The 21044-nt window shown below is 46.2% G+C and overlaps 1 protein-coding gene across 16 annotated transcripts in view; it reads right to left on the reverse strand.

Moving 5' to 3' along the window:
- The window catches only part of NRXN3 (neurexin 3), a 1534305-nt gene that overhangs the window by 1452463 nt on the left and 60798 nt on the right, over positions 1-21044 (reverse strand). For all 16 annotated transcript variants that reach the window (XR_013959175.1, XR_013959176.1, XM_080644122.1 and 13 more), the window contains exon 2: positions 16104-17484. Coding sequence is in view for 14 of the 16 variants with exons in the window: in XM_080644122.1 (XP_080500248.1) it covers positions 16104-16812 (709 nt within the window). In the remaining 2 variants the exon portion in view is untranslated. The remainder of the gene's footprint in view (positions 1-16103; positions 17485-21044) is intronic.

Consider the following 21044-nt stretch of genomic DNA (forward strand, 5'->3'; position numbering starts at 1 on the left):
GGATCGGGCCTAAACTGGCAGTCAGACATCCCTCTCACAATCCGGGACTGCTGGCTCCCAATCACTCGCCTGCCTGCCTACCTGATTGCCCCCTAACCACTCCCCTGCCAACCTGATAGATGCCTAACTGCTCGCCTGCCAGCCCGATTGCCCCCCACTGCCCTCCCCTGCTAGCCCAGTCACCCCCAACTGCCTCCCCCCTTGCCGGCCATCTTGTGGTGGCCATCTTGTGACCACATGGGGGCAACCATCTTGTGTGAGGGCGTGATGGTCAATTTGCATGTTATCTCTTTAATATATAGGATTTAGTCAATCGAAATAAGCAGGTGATAACTCATAAAATGTCCATGAAATTAAGCTAAACTTAGCCCTAAGTCCAATGGCTCCACCTGCGATCCTCAGACAGCAAATTCAGGCTGGGAGAACTGACCTGAGAACTGGGTCCACAAAAAGCCCTGGAACCCTGTGATTCCCTGGAATGTCTTAATCAGACCCCTGAACTTCACAAAGTCTTTGCTCTGCTAGATATGAAGAGGCCACTGTTATGCTATGCTTCTCCTTTCAAAGCATCCACCACTTAATATAATTGTGTGGTTAATTAAGCATGAAGGCATACCTATCTTGTTCATCACTCTACACCCAGTGCTTGTGACACACAGTGGGCCCTCAGTAAGTGTATGCTATTGTTGCAGGGGGCAGAAAGAGGTACTTTTCTAGAAACATCACCGTGTTTCAGTAAGAGATTCCGTATGAGCATGCATGCTCACGTAGCCTGCATTTCTTGGTTCCCATTACATGCCAGCTGGGCCCCTAACACCTCAATTTCATCTGCTTAGAAAAATGTTCAAAGGCGTTCCCCTTCCTCCTGAGGCTCCCCATTCTGACTTACGCTGGATAAGCAACTTCAGATTGCTGAACAGCAATAAACAACACAGCTGGGTGAAAATTCCCGTGTCCCGAAATTCCTGGAAAACTGTAATGCACAGCAAGCACTCGGAACACGCCCCCGCCCTAGTCTCCAGCCCTGCAGAGTCGGCAACAGGAGAAAGGCAGCCAGCAGGCAACCAGAACCCAACCTTGATTTCCTTAAGAAAGTATTTAGTTTTCTTTCCAAGCACCCCAGCCCAGGGCAGGGATAGAGAAACCACAAGTGGATTAATTACTAGCACTTACATCACTGGCTGCTGAGCCAGGGGCTTCCATGCCTCCACTGTGGGGGATCTGGTTCTTTCAGCTCACAGGGGCCAGAATCAGAGGACTCTTCCCTAACACCAGAGAAGGGGTGTGGCTTTGAGCTGAGCATCAGTGCTGGTACCCCTGAGAGTTTAGTACCCAACTGCAAGAATAATGTAGCCAAAGCATTTCATGTTTAACATCCATAGGCTCAAAGAAAAGCCAAATACAAATCAGAATGCCAACATGCTGATCTTAGACAAGTCACCTCATTTCTCTGGGTTTATTTCTTTCAGATCATTGAGTCCTTGATTCCCATCAGATTCTAATGCTCTAGGAGCTAAAACTCCAACGTGAGAAGAACATCCAAAATCCTTCAGGTTTGTCATTGATACATGAGATTTAAGTCTCTATTTGTAGACATTTTCTCAAATTTCTATTTGTAGAAATTTTCTCAATTACCTCATTAAATCTAAGATAGAAGAAAGGCCAATGTGAATGGTCTCTGAAATTAAATTATGTAGTTTTATGCCATTTTATTGTATTCAAATGCATGCCCCAACTTCAACCAGGTTAAGAAGGTGTACTCTTCATTGTTTGACCAGTAAAGAACTTTAAGGAACTTTCTTTTGTTCCCAGTTTCCTTCTATATCTCTGGTCATCTGCTTTAATCTATCTCATGGATTCCTTTTCTTCTACTATACTAAATATTAAGGTTCCTAAAGGTTTTGAGGTTAGCCTTCGCCTTTCAATTATACTCCTTGCCTGGACAACCACATCTGTGTGCAAGCCTTCCTTCACCCCCTAAAACAAGAATGCTAACATCTGGGCCAGCCACATCCTCTTCCCTAGCACAACCATTGCTTCTACTTGCTTCTGCCCATCTCCCTGCAGGTGTCCTAAAGGTTCTGAAGAGAAGTCAGGATATAGACAAACCAAATTTGATTATTACCTTTACCCCCACCTGTACCCAAATCTGCTCCTCCCACTGACTTTCCTGTTCTAGTTATACCTACAACCAGAAAAGCATGTTATCAAAGGTCCTCCTTCCCCTTTTCAATAAATCAATAACAATTTGTAATAATGGCTACTATTCACTGAATGCTTAGTATGTACCAAGCATTGTTCTAAGCATTCTATGTGCACTAGCTCATTTAAGCCTCATAGCAATCCTAAATGCTGGGCACTATTATTCCCATTTCACAGATAGTAAAATTGAAACACAGAGAAGTTAAGTCCTTGGCCCAAGTTTGCACAGCCTAGTGTGTGTCAGAGTCAGGGAGGCTGAGCCTGAAACACTAAAAGTCACTGCCTTTCCAATTATTAAGTTTCTCTCCTTAACATCTCTGCAGTCGGTACTTTTTCCATCACTACCCTCACACAGTACAGACTCTTCTCTCACTAAAACCACACGAAGTCCCTCCTGGCCTCCCGAATTGCCATCCAACCTATTATGCAAACTGCCCCTAGAGCTCTTTCTAACATTGAAATCTGACTGTCAATACTCAACTGAAAAACTTCTGTTGGCTCCCAACTGCAGAAAGAAAAAATGTCCAAAATCCTCACATAGTGTTTAAGACCCCCCTGCCTAACTCCTTCTTGTATTATTCTCCTTGGGCCTCAGCCCTTCAAACCAGCCACATTAACCACTACAAACTACTGGAAACAGCATCCCACTTTTTCATAGGGCTGCCCCAAATGCCCCTTCCTCCAAGGCTGCTAAATAAAGCTCCCAAGTATAGCCCAATAGTTTCCACTGTGGGATGTCCTCCAACCCGAACCCACCCCAACCAGGGTGGAACACTCCTCATGAGCTAGTCTGCAAACACCCAACCTGGTGTATTAGCAGCTCCAATGTCTTTTGCACCTGTTGGCCCGACAGGCTTCCCATCTAGACCATAAGCTCCTCAAGGGCAGGGGCCACACAGGAACATAAGAGGTACTCACTCCATGAATATTAGAAGAATGAACTTATTCCAATAAACAGAAGGCCTATTCCAACAAATAGATGATTATACATCACCAACTGCTTTGCTGATGTTTGAAGGTACTTCAAAGACTTTGTTCTCTTACACAGTCCAAACTTAAACCAGTAAATACCATGACTTTTATACTGAAAGAAGCTCTGAAATAGTAGTCCCAATAAACCCATCCGAAGTTGAAAATATTATAAGTTGAAAATGTATTTACTACATCTAATCCACCAGATATCACGGCTTAGCCCAGGCTATCTCAAATGTGCTCAGAATACTTACATTAGACTGGAGTTGGGCAAGATCATCCAACACAATAGCGTACCAGTAATTTACCCTCGTGATGGTGGGGCTGACTGGGGCTGCATCTCACTGTCGCAGCCCAGCATCACAAGAGATATGCAGTATTGTATTGCATATCGCTAGGAAAAGACCAAATTTCAAGATTCGAAGTATGGTTTCTATTTAATGCTATCACTTCCGCACCATTGCATAGTCAAAGAAATCATAAATGGAATCACGTTAAGTCAGGGACCATCTGTATTAGTAACTCCCAACAGTGAGGCCTCAGAAGGAGGGAGGTGTGACCACAGTACCTTCCTATAGGACCCTCCAGAATCATTTGGCCAGGTCAACCAAGACCACCACACACAGGGCTGATGACAGAGTAGAGGCGCCCAACACACACGACTGCCATCAGGAACCTGAAACCTGCAAGCCCCAAGGATGAAAAAGCCAAGGGTAACTATAACTGATTAAAGAGAGAGACATGCAGACTTAAGTGGCCTCCAAACCTTTCTGACCAAACTCCCCATTAGAAAAAATAATTTTACTATGTTCTTCCAATAGATGTATATTTATTTATAAATAATTTGCATATAAGTTAACCAGACATTTTTTTAAATATATTTTATTGATTTTTTACAGAAAGGAAGGGAGAGGGAGAGAGAGTTACAAACATCGATGATAGAGAAACATCAATGAGCTGCCTCCTGCACACCCACTACTGGGGATGTGGCCGCAACCAAGGTACATGCCCTTCACCGGAATCGAACCTGGGACCATTGAGTCCACAGGCCAATGCTCTATCCACTGAGCCAAACCAGTTAGGGCTAACCAGATATTTTCATTGTCTCTTTCCTACATCCCCAAAGAATGGCATTGAATGTGTCCCCTTTTCAAGGCCACTGATCTAGAGTATAATCTTCCCACCTCCTGAAAGGTAGAGGATATATATGATCAAACATAAGGGTGGACTGGCTTCTGAGATCCCAAAACCATGGAGTCCTTGTTTTGGAGGCACATACACACCAGCACCCACTCCTGACAGGTGTCACTTCACCTGCTACACCCTTCCAGTGACTCGGCTTGACAAACTATGGATTTCATGGTTCAACAGCTCTAAGCATCAAAATTCTTCCTCTGTAGCTCTGATCCCTTCAAGTGTCCCGCCCTGTAACCACTCCCTCCTCCATACAGCAGCTCTTCCGATTCCCACGGCCAATTATCCTGTCCCCAATGAGCCTTGTCTTCTCCAGGGAATCCACGCGAGCTAATGGGGCCTCTCCATCTCCAGTGACGACAACATGCCTGCCTCAAACAGCGATTCCGCATGCATTTACATGGTCCCAGGCTGGCTACTGCCTATAATTGTTGCAGGAAACCATTGGTTTGTAAACAGCAACAACAACAAAGTCTTTCTAGTCTGTCCTCAAGTATATCAAACCAAGTGGACTGTATATGTACTTGACACAGATTCAATGAAAACTTTCCCAGAGTAAAAACACCACCTTTCCCATTAAAAGAGAGAAAGCTTTTCCAATGGTGGTCCGGGCCACTGTGGTCCAAGTCATATCTGACCTCATTGATTAAATTATCCAACTGCCATCACTGAGCTCACATTCCTGGGGCCCTGAATCCATCCATCACCCACGTTAGGGAGCACATAGACACATACATGAACACAGACAGGTGTGTATGCATACAAAACATGAATGCATACTCATACACACACAATGTGATTTATTAAGACAAGTAACATTTATTGAGCCCCTGGTTTTTGTTAGATATGTGGCATTTAGCACCTAGCCTGTATGTGCAGTAATTAACAATGGGAAACAGGGTTCCACCTTGATGTCATGTCTTACAGTTCTCAAAGAGATTACCTCCTCACAGATGTTCCTACAACAGGAACTGGGAAACCTAGCTGAGCTACTGCAACTGCATTAAGGATGTGAAAGCCAAAGGGAGCCAAGAGACACATTAAAATGTAGCCACTGGTTATATATTCTACTAGAGGGGGAAATAGCCCTGATATGCATTAACACAAGGCTGAAAATTCAACATCAAAATAAGCAAACAGCAAAGTTTCTACAGCAACTAAAACCCAATATCTTCTTCCCCCGAGGCCATTACCACATGACTGTGAGATGGTCAGGCCCACTTCCCAGCACATGCATGGGGCCCATGGCTGAACAATGGGACCTCAGAGTAGAAGTCAGTGACTGTGGGCACATTTCAATGTTTGGACTCAAAATGATGTCTGTGGACTTTGCTCTTAAAAGTAAACTATTTTTTAAATATATTTTTATTGACATCAGAGAGGAAGGGAGAGGGAGAGATAGAAACATCAATGATGAGACAGAATCATTGATCAGCTGCCTCCTTCATGCTCCCCACTGGGGACCGAGCCCGCAACCTAGGCATGTGCCCTGACCAGGAACTGAACTGTGACCTCTTGGTTCATAGATCAACCCTCAACCACTGAGCCATACCAGCCAGGCAAAAGTAAACTATTTTAAACCACAAAATTATAGGACAGGTCTCCTTTCTTTGCTGCGGTGTCAGTAAAGGGACTGTCAATGGGAAGGTGGCTGAGAGGCAAGACTAGCCTTATCCCCTTTGGGGTGCAGGAGGGAATTCCAGTCCATGACAATATGGGGATAACATCCTCTAGCCCTGCCTAATCCCTCTCCCTAGGAGACTCCTGCCCAGCGGTGCCAAAAACACGAGACACCAGGGACACTTGGCAGAGTAGAAGCATTTTTGGACAGGGCTTATGCTTCCAAGGCCAGTTTCCAGGAGCAACTACCAATACTGCTCCATCCCATACCCTCATCTTTTATTTCAAACACCCTGTTAGACTTCTTAGAAAAATCTTGGTGTCTGTTGGGGTGTCTGACCCTGGCTGCCAGGATGGGCTTGTCAAGCAAGTCCAATCCAATTCCATTTTCCTCTGTTCCACAGCTTTCTAGAACTTCGCATCTCATTGCTGAGCCATTAGAGATGTCCAAGGGGCTCCTTGGAAATTCAGAGATGCTGAAAGCTGGCTATGTATGGAGAATGATGGTACATCTTAGGGGATGAAATGAGGCACAGATTACAAAGCCAGAGATGGGCTAACCATGAATCTTTCAGAGTGCACGCTCCCCAGGAACAGAATGACTACAGCATGAATCACCTGCTTACATCAGACACTCTTTCCACATCAATGCCTCCCCCATTGTTTAAGATTAATCACAAGCAGTTAATTCTAAATAACTCAGTGGTGTGTGCACTGCTAGTGCCACAATACAGAATCCCTCATGAATTTTACCTTGACATGGGGGTTATTTCCTGCAAAGCATCATCCAAAAATGTTAGGACTCACCCACAAGGCCCACTGCAAAGGTCATGTTGCTTTCATTAGAATTAGGACCCATGAGGAAGTGGCTGGGAAGCTGACTTTGGCCTGAGGTAGGAAGAGCTCGCTCCCTGAGAGCAGAGATCAGAGATACATTAGGCTGCCATGGAAAGCACTGAGCCCCCTTCACTGAAGCTGGGGTGGGGGGAACAAATGTTCAGTGGAAACAGGATGGGAAAGGAGTAGTTAGCCCCAAGTAGTTAAAATCCTCTCCAAGCTTATTATCTCATGATTCTTCACTGTGTGCCTTGGTTTCCAGTGCACCACACAGGGCAAAGTCATGACCAGAAGGCCATATAAATATTGGACCGTCTTCTACACAGGTCATGGGATCTGTGCGTGCTTCATGCTGTACACAAGGAAAAAACTGAGAAGGGGTTCACAGAACATTGCCTCTGCCTCAACTCCAGCCCTGTCTTTCCTGACCCAGATCAAGCAAATACAATGTGGAGTGACTAGTCTTTTAAGAATTCCATGGGTAAGAGCTTAACACCCTGGGAGCCCACTCTTCCCCATTCCCTGAGCCATCCAAGGCTAACCATGACAGAGACAGGACCCCTTCTAGACAGGAGAGAAGCCTGAGAGAACATCGAGGATAATGGAACCATAAGTGTCCGATGACTTCCCAGCTTTTCCAGTTTGGATCACGGATAAGTGATTTCAGCCGTCCCTCTTCACACTTTGGGTACTTGTTTCTATTTGAAATCAGCTTATTAAGTAAATAACGGGACAGTCACACTACACTGTCTCTATTCTCCAGGGGAGGCAGGCTGCATATTGTCAATCATGGCTGGAGGAGTGGGTATGGAACTGCCTGGAATGCACTGCCCGCTGGAGTGGAGACACCAACTCTCGAGTTGCCTACAGCCACTGGAGTACTGAGACTCTGTTCTCTGAGGGCTTTGCACCGGCAAAGGGGACCACTTCAGGAAAACCGAACTGGCAGCAGGGAGGCAAAACTGTCAGGAGAGGATCGGATGCATAGAGTTTCAAGGAAAACTTGAGGCAAAGCTCCCCTGGGTCATTTTCTTAGCTATAAAGATACCATGCTTAAATAAAAGCCTCAGTAAAACCAAAAGGATCCTAAATGCATTGCACAGCTTAAGCTGGGAGCTTCAAGTTGCCTACAGCTCATGTCGCTGCCTCTCTTTCATCTCCACACCTCCAGGCCCTCGCATACCCTTGCAGAGTACAACGTTTCTCCCCCCGCCCACCCCCCGCCCCGCCCCCCGAGCTGAAAGTGTTCACAGGTCCAGGGACCACATGCAAAGTCAGTTTTATCAGAGTGGCGCTGGGTGGTTTGGCTGGATGGCTATGAAATCAATTTGTTTCTAAAAGCTGCCAGTACTGGATCTTGGGTTTAAAAAAAATTTTTTTTAACTTTGGAAAGTACATTATTTAGGAACATTGTGGACATCAGTGGAGGTTTGAGAGCAGATATAGACAATGACACATTTAAAGGGGGCCCTGTATTGCTTTTAAATAGGTCACCCAAAGACATCAATTTCTGGAGAACAACAGCAGTAATGACAACCCACTGGCACTGTCAGTTCCCAAATAGATCACGGAGACAGGCCTACAGAGCCACGCTGCCTGCCTCTCCTCCATCAGCCACATCCTGTCACCTGTAACACAGCCCCCCACCGAGCCATGGCAAACCAAACATCCGAACTTCAGCTGGGAAAATCTCAGGAGGGGGCCTAGGGTGTTCCCTCTGTTCAAACAGTAGCTGGTGCCTTTAAGTCTACTGCACACATTGTACCCACTGGATACCCTAGATGTCCCCCCTCCCCCCATGCCTTCCCAAACAATATTCCTATGTGCCCTCCATCCTCCCACACTCCCTCTTCCTGGCTCTTCCTGCCCTGTTAGTTATGAAGTGAAGGACAATTTGTCTGTGATGAAGGGCCATAGGTCATTGGGGAATCACACACACATCCAGAGCAACATTGCTGTCACCGGACAGCAACACGTCTTCTTAACAGAGGCGGATCCACAGAGCTGGGGCTGGGAGCTTGTGACATTGGGGATTCCTTAAGAAAAAAATTATAAATGCAAAATAAGGTAGAGAGCCTTGGAAAGGGCCCATGGGAGTGAGGATATATAACAATTTTAGTTTCATGGTAAATCCGCCTCTGTAATAATCCCCCCTTCCACACACACACACAAAGGAAAGAGGAGAATAAACACAGAGAAAGAGAGTTTGGTTTTGTTATCTGTGGAGAGAGTCAGAAGGCAGCAGGAGAGTGAGAAGGAGTCTGACAGAGTAATCCAGGAGCTCCGTCCTTTACCGCCAGCCCTGGGTGGGGTGCTGGGTACTTCCTGGCACCTGGGAAACCAAAGGTAAGTCTGCAGAGGTCATGCTGCCCAGTGATGTCCAGTGTGGTGTAGTTCGCTCCAGCTGCCTTGGGACCCATGGGTCCACCCAGACTTGTTTTCAAACCAGGGTCTTGAGGGTGAGAACTGAATGCTCAGAATCATTCATTTCATTCTCTCTTATGCTCTCATATTCTCTCTTTCTCTCTGACTGGGAGGAACAAGTCTCCTGGGACTGGCCTCGCTGATAACCTCCTACACCAGGAGCTTGACATTTTGCTTATCATCAGCATCCAGGGAGGCAATGCTCCATTTCTCCATGGAGACACATGCCACTTGTGTTAATTGAGAAGGGAGCCTAGGAGCAAAAATAAAATGCCATGGTGAGGCTCTGGGCTCTCAGGTCTGAGCCTGCCCTCACACCTTCTACCCACAACAGGTTCAAAGGCACCTCAGGTCTGGTCTTCTCACCTTTTATGTGGGATGGAAAGGCCTGCCTACCTGCCCCATCTGCCCCATCTGGTAGCTGTGTGGGCCAAAACACCTCGTTTGCAGGCAAAGAGCTCTGAATATAGTCCAACAGGCACAACCCATGCTCAGTGACCCCATGCCCTCAGGCAGGGGTGAATAACAATGAAATTGGAGTCTATACCCTCCTGAAATCCCCCTCCTTTGATCTCTGCCACCTCTCAAACTGGGATGAAGGAAAATGGCAGAGGGGGGCTGGGATGGGGTGGGAGGGCTGCTCAAAGAAAGCTTCAAACCTGTGAAGCTAAATTGACACATGGTTTGTTGTTATGCTCATCAGGAGACCAACAACCCGGAGTCAGAACTTGTTCTTTCCCATGGTCTATGCTTATAACTTTATATGTTTTGTCTCATTTCATGTTCTCAACAGCTCCATAATGTACAATTTCTTATTATCCCTGCTTTGCTGCAAGGCAGGATGCACAGTGGTTAAGAATGTGGGGTCTGAAGCTAGACTGCCTAGATACAAACCCCAGCTTGGCTGTGACCTTGTGTGACCTTGGATAAGTCATTTAACCTCTTGTCCCTCTACTTCCTTATTCTCAAAGTGTGAATAACAATAAAGAGTGTCAAGAGTGGTTGTGAGGGTTACAAGAGCTAATACATGCATAGCAGGTAGTACAGTGCAGGATGGAGTGAGTGCTCTATGATTGTTAGCTATTATTATTATTATCATTATTATTATCATTATCATTATTACTATTTGATGAGGACTGAAGCTTCCAAAACCTCCTCCAAAGACATACAACGTGTAAGTGGACAAGCCCAGATTTAAGTCCAAATCTTTTCACTCCTGAGCCATGCTCTTAACCACTACACTAAACTTTGTTCAAGTCCCAGATTCCTCTGCTTCTCAGTTTCCTCATCTGTAAAATGGGGCTAGTGAGGATTAGATGAGACAACTCACATAAGGAATCTAGGATGTCAGGCACATGGTAGTAGTCAATAATAGTAATAGTAATAGTAATAATATCATTATTACTTTTGTCCAAGAAAGGGTACTGACCTTCAGAGCCCTGTCCAAAGCCTCTCTCACTCTAGATCCATCTCTGGGGCTTCACTGCTCTGGGCACCACTGTGGGGCCAATGACAGTAGGGCAATAGGAGTCATCAGGGAGTGCACTTTAGTCCCATCCCCCACACCCCACCTCTTCTGTCCTGTGAAGGAGGGAGAGGACCCAGCTGATGGGCAGCTGCCCCAGGAACTGGGAGCCATCTTTCCAGGGCAGCCTGCAAAGGGAGCTAGGGGACTTGAGGATAATTAGCCCCCAGCACTGGGCCTGTGGTGTCTCATTACCAAATGCAAATGCAAGTTCATGTGCCACTCAAGGCTCCTGGCAAAATGCCTGCTGACCCTCAACACTGCTGAATTTGGACTGAAGCATCACCCAGGCCCACCCCCTGCAGCTGGTGTGCAGGCCCTGCAAAGGAGGAAGGCTGTTCTCACCCCACTGAGGGGGGACAAGGAAGAAGGGTCTTATTTCTCTGAGGGAGGCAGAGATGCTATGGGGGGAGGTGTAAAAAATTGCTCTCCCCTCAGCAGTTAAAAGAGGGATTATTGGAGCAAGTGGCGGGCGGCTGCTCTGCCATTTAGCATACAGCATACCAGGAAATTTCATTTGGTAATCAGGAGGAGAGGAGGAAAAGGGAGCAATCAGACCCCTATTCAGGCTCCATTTAGTGACAGCCCCTGCTGGCTGGGCTGGTCCTACCTAACGCCTGAATGCGTGGGGCACCACGTCTCAGAAGCAGCAGTCCTCCTTTGTGTATGTTTTAAGGCCTTGCTTCTGTGCTGCAGGCTCCATACCAGGGAGAAGTATTCTGAAAGAAGTCAGCCTTTACTCTCTGACTACTCAGCACTCCCCTAGGTCCTCCCACCCTCGCCCCTCCCTCCCCCCAAGCCTTTCAGGAACACAGATTAGGAACAAAGCCAGTTACAATTCTGGCAGGATGTGCACTGGGAAGGGGGAGGGAAGATGATTGTGTTTTTACACGTGTCCAAAACAGAAGGATCCAGCTGTGGCAATCACTGGTACTCAACTCCAGCATCCTATGTCTTTGGCCCTTGGTAAATGCTCAGGTAAGCATCTTCTCTTGAAACACCATTTCATCTTAGTTCTGGCTTTGAGAAATGGGAGCAAAGTCACAAAATTCTCAATAAAAAGAGAAATGATTAAAATTAACTTTCAGGAAGGCATACCAAGGCCACACAGTGGTGTTGAGCCATCAATCAAACCAACCGGTATAGGCTGTCAGCTTCAGACAGTAGGAGGGATGGGGGAGTAGACTAATGGACACCACATAACAGTGTGCTTGTAATAAGGGTCTGGCCCCTGTCACCAACACTCACCACTATGCTTCACTGTAGGACCCCAACACCTGAAAACTTTATCGCTGAGACTCGAGATAAGCAACTTCTGGTTTGTACACCTGCCCATGTCAGCAGAAAACAAATAGTTGGACCATGTACCAAGATTTGGGAGTTGAGATCAACCTGTGAGGCCTTCTCCATCTTCCCTTGGCCCCACCCCACCTGCAACAAGCTGACATCATGCTAAATGAACTCTTTATGGAGATTAGTACTGAAATTTATACACCTTGGATATGAATCAATTCTTCATGACCATAAGATTGTTGTGAAATTTAATACACGTACATTCATATTTTTTTTAAAAAAAAACAACACACAGTTAACTTTAAACTCATTTCAAGGTAATGACAAGCTCTCAATGACACATGAGGGACCTGCTCCCTAGAGGGAGCTCAGGATACCTCCTCGTTGTCCTGTGAGCTTCAGGGCTGCCCATAACAGGACAGGCTGTGCTAAACAAATACCAGGTGACTGTGCTGCTCCATAGCTTAACTAAATTCCAAAGCAGATATATTTCATTTTAGAATCATTTTGAATTGTCTGCACTTCCATCCTCCACGAACATGACTGAAAAGGAAAGATTAAATGGCAACATTAACAAACCTGAAGTTAAGCACCAAAATATTTTATCCATAATCATAACACAGAGAAGTAAAAATCTAGATTATTCTTCCTTCCATCATGTGCCAGAATGTACAACGTGACCATAAATTACACTGGGGGTCTCAGAATGAAATCTTCCCAGGAAGGCTGTGTGGAGTTGGTTCTGCAACTAGAGCCAATAGTCTTTCAGCACCTGCCAGAGAAGACACTGTGTCTGGAACCTCTTATCACTAGGCCCAACTCTCCCATCGCAACTATTTCTGGTGCCCTCTGGGTTTTAACCAGAGAAGACACCAACAGGGGATGAAAATAGCCAAAAGCCCATAAAAGAGATATGCATTCTTCCTGAAGGGCAACATGGAGACATTTTGGAGCCATTGAGGCATAGAAAGCCAGAGAGGCCAAACAAACATCAAGCCCGCCGGCATGCTAGGAGCTAATGGGCCACAGAGAGGGCCTCCAACAGGCCCTGACCACATCCATCTGAAGCTGCAGGAGCCCACTCAACTGTTCTTGCTCTTGAACTGCTAAAGCACAAAGTACAAAATGAATCTTCCACACCAAATGCAAGCCCTCATGCAATGAAGGGGTAGGGCCCGTCCTACACATTGGGACAATCAGATGCCTGGTACACATGACTGGCTGCTGGGAATAAGTCCCCTGGTTTCAGTTCTATGACCTGTGCAGTGTAAAGGGGGAAAAGGGAATGGATGCATCCTCACTACCTGCTTCACCACATTATCTTGAGAAAATGGATAGGCAATTTTTTAGGCTATTTATCTTGTGTTATGCAGATATACTTGACACTCAGCAGCTGCTGCGATTTTTCCCCCTTAATATGTTACAGGTGAGTTTTCCCCATTTACTCTAAAAATTAACTGTGTGTGGCGAGAACAGATATTCTCCAAAAGCCTGTGATGCATTTTTGTGATTGATTAGACATAATGACAATTACCGGGATCAACAAGCTCCAAGTTACCAACAGTAAATTCTGATACTTCCCCGACAGCCGCCCTCACTTCAACCTCTGCATGGCTCTGTTTCAGGCCAACCAAGTGTTCCTCTTACTACACAGTTTATTTATTCTATTTACATATCAGGGGAATAAATGACCTAAGCTGTTTGCTTGCCTTCTACAAATAGAAGTATCAGTCCATCGCCACAAGATGATCTGAACCCTGTAGAAAGAACTATTGTTAAAATATACATATTGAATTTAGCTATTAAAAATTGATCTTCAATCTGCTTCAAAGAAATTCTGCTATAGGTCTCACACACACACACACACACACACACACACACACACACACCAAAACAAAAAGAGAGAAGACTGATTGTGTACATATACAGTATAGAGATTCTTCCTGCGGAAAAGTGCTGATCCAGACCTGCCCAGAGGAAATGAGTTCTTTTTAAACACACAAAAAAATGCAATCAAGTATAATCAGCAAGTTAGCAACACACTTGCAAACACCCTGGTCCCTAGAAAGGAAGAATGCCAGCTTTCAGTACAAGTTCTGAGAACTGAACAGATCCTTTGGGTGAATGAAAAGCAAGTGATCATGTCAGCATCTTCAGACAGGACTTTCTCCAAAGTCAAGGCGCTTTGGAACAGCAGTCAGCTCCAGAAGGCACCTGCTTGCGAGAAATGCTTCAGTAACCATATTCCTGACATGGCTTTGTGGGTTGGGGTTGGCTTGGCCCCTCTTCCCCATCCCTTTTTCCAATAGGTTCATTGTGGGGTGAGGGTGGGGGGAACAGACGCATCTAGCATCTGCTTCGCCTGTAGCCTATCCAAAGGAAGGGAAATACAATGCCCAACCCAGTAGAAAAAAGAAGCAGCAGAGACCCAGAGACACTCCTGTGACAGCCCATACATGACCTACACAGAGGCATCCAACAAGAACCTGAAAGGGTCCTAGTCTCTAGCACGTATCACCTGTGAAATAAATTTAGCTTTGATTGTAAACATTGTTTAAATAGCTCCTAGTAACTAAAGTTCTTATCAACTACAACCTGCTTTTGGGGTTCAGCTCTTCCTAAGAAAGTTTGAGAAACACCTGCAGCACCATTTCTCATTACAAATCTCAAGGTAGTGGGGCCTCACCTCAAAGAGATCTTGGGAGTCAGTGCTAAGACACTTACCTGGCCCCACTGACCTAACCTCACTCAACCTGCTGGTTCTGCACAATAGAATCACCAGGGAGCCTCAAAAATATACAGATGTTTGGATCCCACACTCCATAAACTTCTGAATAAATTGTCCGTGCTATGAGCTTTTAAACTCCTCCAGGTGATCCTAATATGCAACCAAAGTTGAGAATCTCTATTATGCCCTGCCTATACCATCCCACCACCTTCATGAAGAGAACAGCATGAGATGACTACACAAACATCTCCAGAAGAATCTAGGGTTTAACTCCAAAAGGATGAGAGGAAATGTAACTTCCTTGCCTCTTCCTCATCCCAACCTCACCAAACACACCCCCATATGGCCAGTTCTCACACACTTGGTCATTTCAGTGGTCCTTCCTATTGAAATCTAGGCCTTTAGTGAGTCCAGGAATCTGGATTTTAAGTAAAGCCTGGGCCAATTCTCAGATCTAATCCCAAATAATCAAAATTTGGTGAATAAGTTGAGGGCAGCCTTGGACATGAGTCCCTTCCTCCCTCTCCCTGGGAAGTTGTAATTGAACTTGGGATGTTCTCCATGGCTATGCTGAGTTTTGCCAGCTCCCTCAGAGGCTTGGCTGGACAAGGGTCCTGTCATTTTCTGTGCCTTCCTGTACCATTCTCACACATGGAGAGGAGAGGACAGGAAAGAATAACTTCATATAAAAAATCCTAGTGCTAGAATGAGGAGGCAAGACAGCCCATCCCCAGATGCCTCATCCTCCTCTAGATGCCTCCCAGAATATTGTGGGAGGAGGGGTATGGTTGAAGGACTGGGTTTACAGTGGAGCATGACATGCATTCCATCTACCCTAGTTCTTCTTTGCACAGGCATTCCTTATGCTGGGGATTATATGAAGGAAGTAATAGGGAGTTTCCCATCCATCCCCAGGGTCCAATTCTCAAGGGATTAGGAGGGACAGAGATAACCACTTTGCCAATTTTCTATCTGATTTCTTGCCCTGTGTTGATCCTGCTAAGTAAGCTGTGCTTGGATGGAAGGAGCTGAGCTGGGCACAGATTCTGCAGTCACTTCATCCAGCCCTTTGAGTACAGCCAAATATTGAGTAAGAAGCTCATGACTGAGTAGCTAGGATTCTCTTTCTGCTGATAGCTGATGGATTTTCCATTGAGAGCAAGCAAAGGATTTTCACCAACTCCTTGGGGAAAGGACCGGATTATCTAACGTGTAGCTAAAGATGCACTTCAATGGTATGGCTGGTTTGTACCAGGGCTCTTGGCCTTCACCCAACCCACTGAATAGGAATAAGGAAGAGGGCCTTACCTTCGGAGCAGAGCTTGCCACCATAGCCAGTGGTAGAACAGTCACAGGTGGGGTGGCCATCCAGGAGAAAGCAGATCCCACCGTTTTCACAGGGACGGTCGCCGCAGGGTCCCTCGGCATCCAACTGGACACCCTGGCTCCCCAGAAGCCGAGGCTCGGAGTTGCCGTACTTGAGATCCAGGATTAATCCCTTGAAGCCGGGCATGGCCTGTACTCCCTCCAGGGTCAGGGCAGAAGGTCGTATGTCTGCGGGGACTCCGCCCAGGAACAAGTCACTGACCACCTCCATGTAAGGCCTCTGAGGCTGCAGCTCCCCAGACCGGCCCTCGCCATCCAGCACCAGCAGCGTGTTCAGGCGATCACGGCTCACCATGAGGAAGTGCCAGCTGCTGTCGTTCACCTGCTTGTCAGACAGCACAGCAGTCTCAGTGCAGTCCATGCTGAGGCGGAGCTGCACGCGGCCATCCACCAGCGAGAGACAGAGGAAGTCGCAGACACCGCCATCGTCTAGGTAGAGGAGCAGCCCCGTGGAGACATTGGTCTTGAACTGGAAGCTAAGGTCGCTGCGCGTGCTGGCATCCCAGCGGAGGTAGCGGGCCCACTGGTTGGGTAGGCCCATGAATTCTAGGCCCAGGCAGAGCCCCAGAAGGGACCCCAGCAAGACACTGGCCTTCAGGATAAAGAACACGGAGTGCGTGGTGAAACTCATCGTGGCTGCAGGGACTAGACAGAGCTCAGAGGAGCAGACAGGCAGGGCACAGCCCTCAGGGGATGATCCCCTTTGCAGAGAAGGGAGAGAAAGAGAAGAGATGGGTTGGGGGACAGAGAGCACACAAGATGAAGAATCACACAAATATTGAGAGGGTGAGGAAGAAGAAAAGTGGAATGGGCACAGGAGCAAGAAATTCACAAAAGAGCGGAGGAAAAAGGGCAGCGGAAGAGGAGGAAAGTCAGGTGGGGGCACTGAGGGCCTGGAGTGAGAGCAAAGTGTCTTTCTCCAAGAAAAGATCTCAGCTATCCATGTGGATCCGGAGGCCTTGATTCAAGGAGGAGAAGGTAAGTGGTGGGTGAGAGACTTCAGCAATTCACTCCTCCCAGTGGACCCCCAAATGCTCCAGCCAGAGAGGCCAGGGAGAGGGCTGGAGTCCGGGGTGCCCGTGATGGAGGAGGAGTGGGCGGTAAGGTGAGCCAGGTGACAGGTAGAAACAGGCCAAGGACTAGTCCTGAAGAACTTCCTCCTAGCAGCAGGAGGCTGTGGGGAAAGGGGCAGCCGGAAGCTGAGTACTCACACAGAGCCCGGCCCTCAGCAGAGCGGGTACAGACTCAGGCTTCATGGTGTGGGCCAGAGGCAGTCCTGCCCATAACCTGCTTCCCAGGACTCCTGCAGGAAGAAGGGAGTGGGGGATAAAGGAGAGAAGGAGAGGAAGATTAGGGCATGTGTGGGGAAAATATTGCATCCCAGTTCACAAATATTGTTGGATTGTAAGCCAGGTTATTCTAGTAATTCCCACAGTGCTTGGTGCTTCAAACATGACGGAGGACCAGGGTTCTTCCAAAGCCTTTGTAGGACCCTCAGCTCAGCTCCTAATAATGCACTCAGTTTTTCCACATGCAAAAATAGCATAAAACCCCCAAAGCCATATCAGCACATTTGTACAATATTCATATCACAGGATCACACAGCCAAAGTTTATTTTTAAGATAAGTGTTAACGTTGTATACATTCAAATACACACATGTAATTTTAACATGAAAATGACAGAGGGTTTGTTTTTTTAGATTTTCCTTTTCCAATTTGATAATGTTTGAGTGTAGGCGGCCTAAGACAGATTCCCACCTTTAATTTTTGATAGAAATATTTATAAAAATCAGCGAAAATACATTAGAAGGTGAATAATAAGCAAAAGAATCCTTGTCTCTTACTAAATGGTAGGGGGAAAGGTCAAAATATGTACTTTAGGGTCAAGTTTGAATACTAGTTCTTGTATGTAGGACTTTAAGCACATTTCTTAACCTATTTGAGCTTCTATTTCCTCATCTGCAAAGTAGAAAAAAATAATAACCTCTTTACCAGGATGGAGAGAGATTAAATGAGATTATATATGGGAAGATCCTAGCTTGAGGCTATATTACATAATAGATGCTCAATGAACACTAGATTCCTTCCTTTCTTATGTCCAGATAGGAAGGGATGAGAAGAGCAGCCATTGATGTATGATGTATGTATGAGTGCATATGTCTGTGAAGTGAGAACAGTATATTAAAACACAAATATTTTTTTTAAATTATGAAAACTGCAGAATGGACAACAAATGAATAGTTAAGGAATGTTACAGACCTAGAGCATGTCATGTATATTATATACTGGTTGGAAATGCACCAGCATCCAGTCAAGAAGGTGATCTAGTTCCTGAAGGCAGACTCTGGCTGATCTAGCTGAGTGGAGATGCCTCTGTTAACATGAGAGCAATGAGTGTAATTTCCAAGAGCTGTGCAAGTTACTGTTTAATTGACATATTTGATAATGCACCATGGTCTCTGTCAGACCACTACTGTTCACTATTTTAATGATGACCACATTAGCAAAGCTAGTCATTACCCCACTATGAAGAGGAAAATGCTGTTCTTTAACCAGGAACACATACTTATTTCCACTGAACAAACAAACCCAATCAACAAGAGGCTGACTGAACCCATTAAGAAAAACATTTGTTCTGTGTCCACACATTGTGTTCCCAAGTGTGGAATGGGCACCTCCAATGGTGCAACAGATGCTTAACTTGAACATGGACACAGTGATATGGAGTGCCACTTATGCAGGCTGGTGAGAACGAACCGTTAAAATTTCAGAAGTTTTTGAGCTGGTCACTTTGGTAGCATGAAGTCAACTGTGCTAGGAGCATTCACACATGGAAATAGGCAAACACCACAAATCAGAGTCCTTTGGGAAGGTTTGATTTAAGGAAAGCCTTGAAAGAAGGTGAGGGAACTAGTCGTGAAATATCATAGAAGAAGGTTCCAAAAGTAGTAGTCCATGCAAAGGTCTTAAAAAAAGAACAGGTTGGTATGTTGGAGGCTGGTACTGTTGGAATGGAGTGAGTGAAAGACATGAAGCCAGAGGTGACTACCAGGAGATGACGCATAGCCCAATCTTAGAATGTGCTCATTGACGGGAGGTATGGCAACCAAGGCAAAAGGCAATATCCTAGGGGAGAGAAGAAACCCTTGTCCTGAAAAGAGGGCTCCTTCTGGGCTCAATAACTGCCACATCTATGTATTTCCTCAAATAAAATTATTGAAAAGGGTCCACTTTTGGAAAATGTGCTCAGAGGACAGCTGCTCCCCTTCCTCCCCTTCCCAGTCATACATTTGATTTAGAGGCAGGGGAAGCAAGGCAGATTTGATCATAAAATGCATGCCTCTCACAAGGGGTACCTCAAGCCTGAAGTTATTGATGAGCTGAGCATGTAAAAATCATGTCATACATCATGGAGCCCATGGTGTGTGAAACCAAGAATCTTGGTAAGTGCTTTCACTGTGACACCATCCTGGCTGTTCCACCGCCCTTGCTCGTTTAGACCAAGGAGTCCACTGGCTGACAGGCATCCTTAGGGGGAGGCAAGGACATTCAGATGGAGGGCCCAGTATTATGCTTGAGCAGGGACATGGGAGACCCTCTAAATGAACAGTCCCCAGAAACTTCTTGAGACTGGTCTATACCATCAACTCATCCCTGGCCTCTGAGAGTCATTATTTGTTTATAAATTAAATGACTTGTTCAATTCAGTATGTTTATAGAGCTCTGGTCCCTTCCAGACTCTGCTATATCAAAGCAGAATAAGAAACCATTCCCACCCTCAAGGTCATCAAAAAGTAGGGGGGCAAATGTAGACTGGAGACACGAAGCACAGCAATGAAGAGCCCAGGCTCTGGAAGCTTGATGGGGAGCTCCCTGAGGCAGCTCTACTTCACCATGGTGCCTGCCACGGGACGTGGACATGAAGTAGAAGCTCAGGGAACATGTGTACAAAGAATGAAGCATAAAAAGAAAAGCTGACGAGAATTCCTGGGGATCAGTTGACTTTTGCTCCATGACAGCAATCCTGAGCCCCCACACTTCTCTGGATACCAACCTCAGATGGCCCCAAAGGGCAATGCAGCACAAGCCTAGTGATCTGGGGAAACCCAAGAATTAAAACTAAGCTGCCCAGGAACACTCCCCTGTGCAGAGGATCATGGGAATTTACCCAGCCTGCTCTGGGGTGTCCACCCTGTCCTGCCTGCTGACCCTCTCTCGTCTGATTCTCCATCCTTCCCTCCCAGCATTGGAGGTACCAACATTCCCCTGCCTGCATTATTGTGGGTGGTCAGAAAGTCTGACTGAGGAAAACCAAGCTTTCTTTCCTACAGGGGCTGGAAAGAATATGATTTCAAGACTGGTAACATCAGAATTGGGTTTATCCAGTCTTCACAGCCTTGGGGCTGCCCACATTCTCTCCTCCAGCCCTTCCATTTATTTCTTGGATTGGGAACATTCCAGTGGCCACTGGGAAATTGCCAAAGTGGCCAAAAGCTAAAGATCCCCTTACATTAAGTATCACAGGCCTCGAGCCAATGGCTCCTTTCTCCTTTGACCTTCCTTAGCCCTTTAATAGGCTATGCCAAAGCTCAAGAAATAGGAAAAATGGGAGGCAGAAGCCCTCCCCACCCAGTCAGCCAATTACCACCCTCTCTTGAGCCATAGGATGGCCCAAGTATCCACGGGTATAGCTGATTTGCCCCAGAGCCTTCATGGACTATCCAAGATGGTGCAGAGCTCAAAAGCAGTTATCTGTTGTGTGGAAATCTAGCAGGAGAGGAAAAGTGAGTGACATTATCTAATTGCCAGCTAATTTACATAATCATTGAACGGCATGCTTTTTATGTGGGGTTAACATCTTT

Source organism: Plecotus auritus, assembly GCF_963455305.1.
Source record: "Plecotus auritus genome assembly, chromosome: 1".
Taxonomy (NCBI): domain Eukaryota; kingdom Metazoa; phylum Chordata; class Mammalia; order Chiroptera; family Vespertilionidae; genus Plecotus; species Plecotus auritus.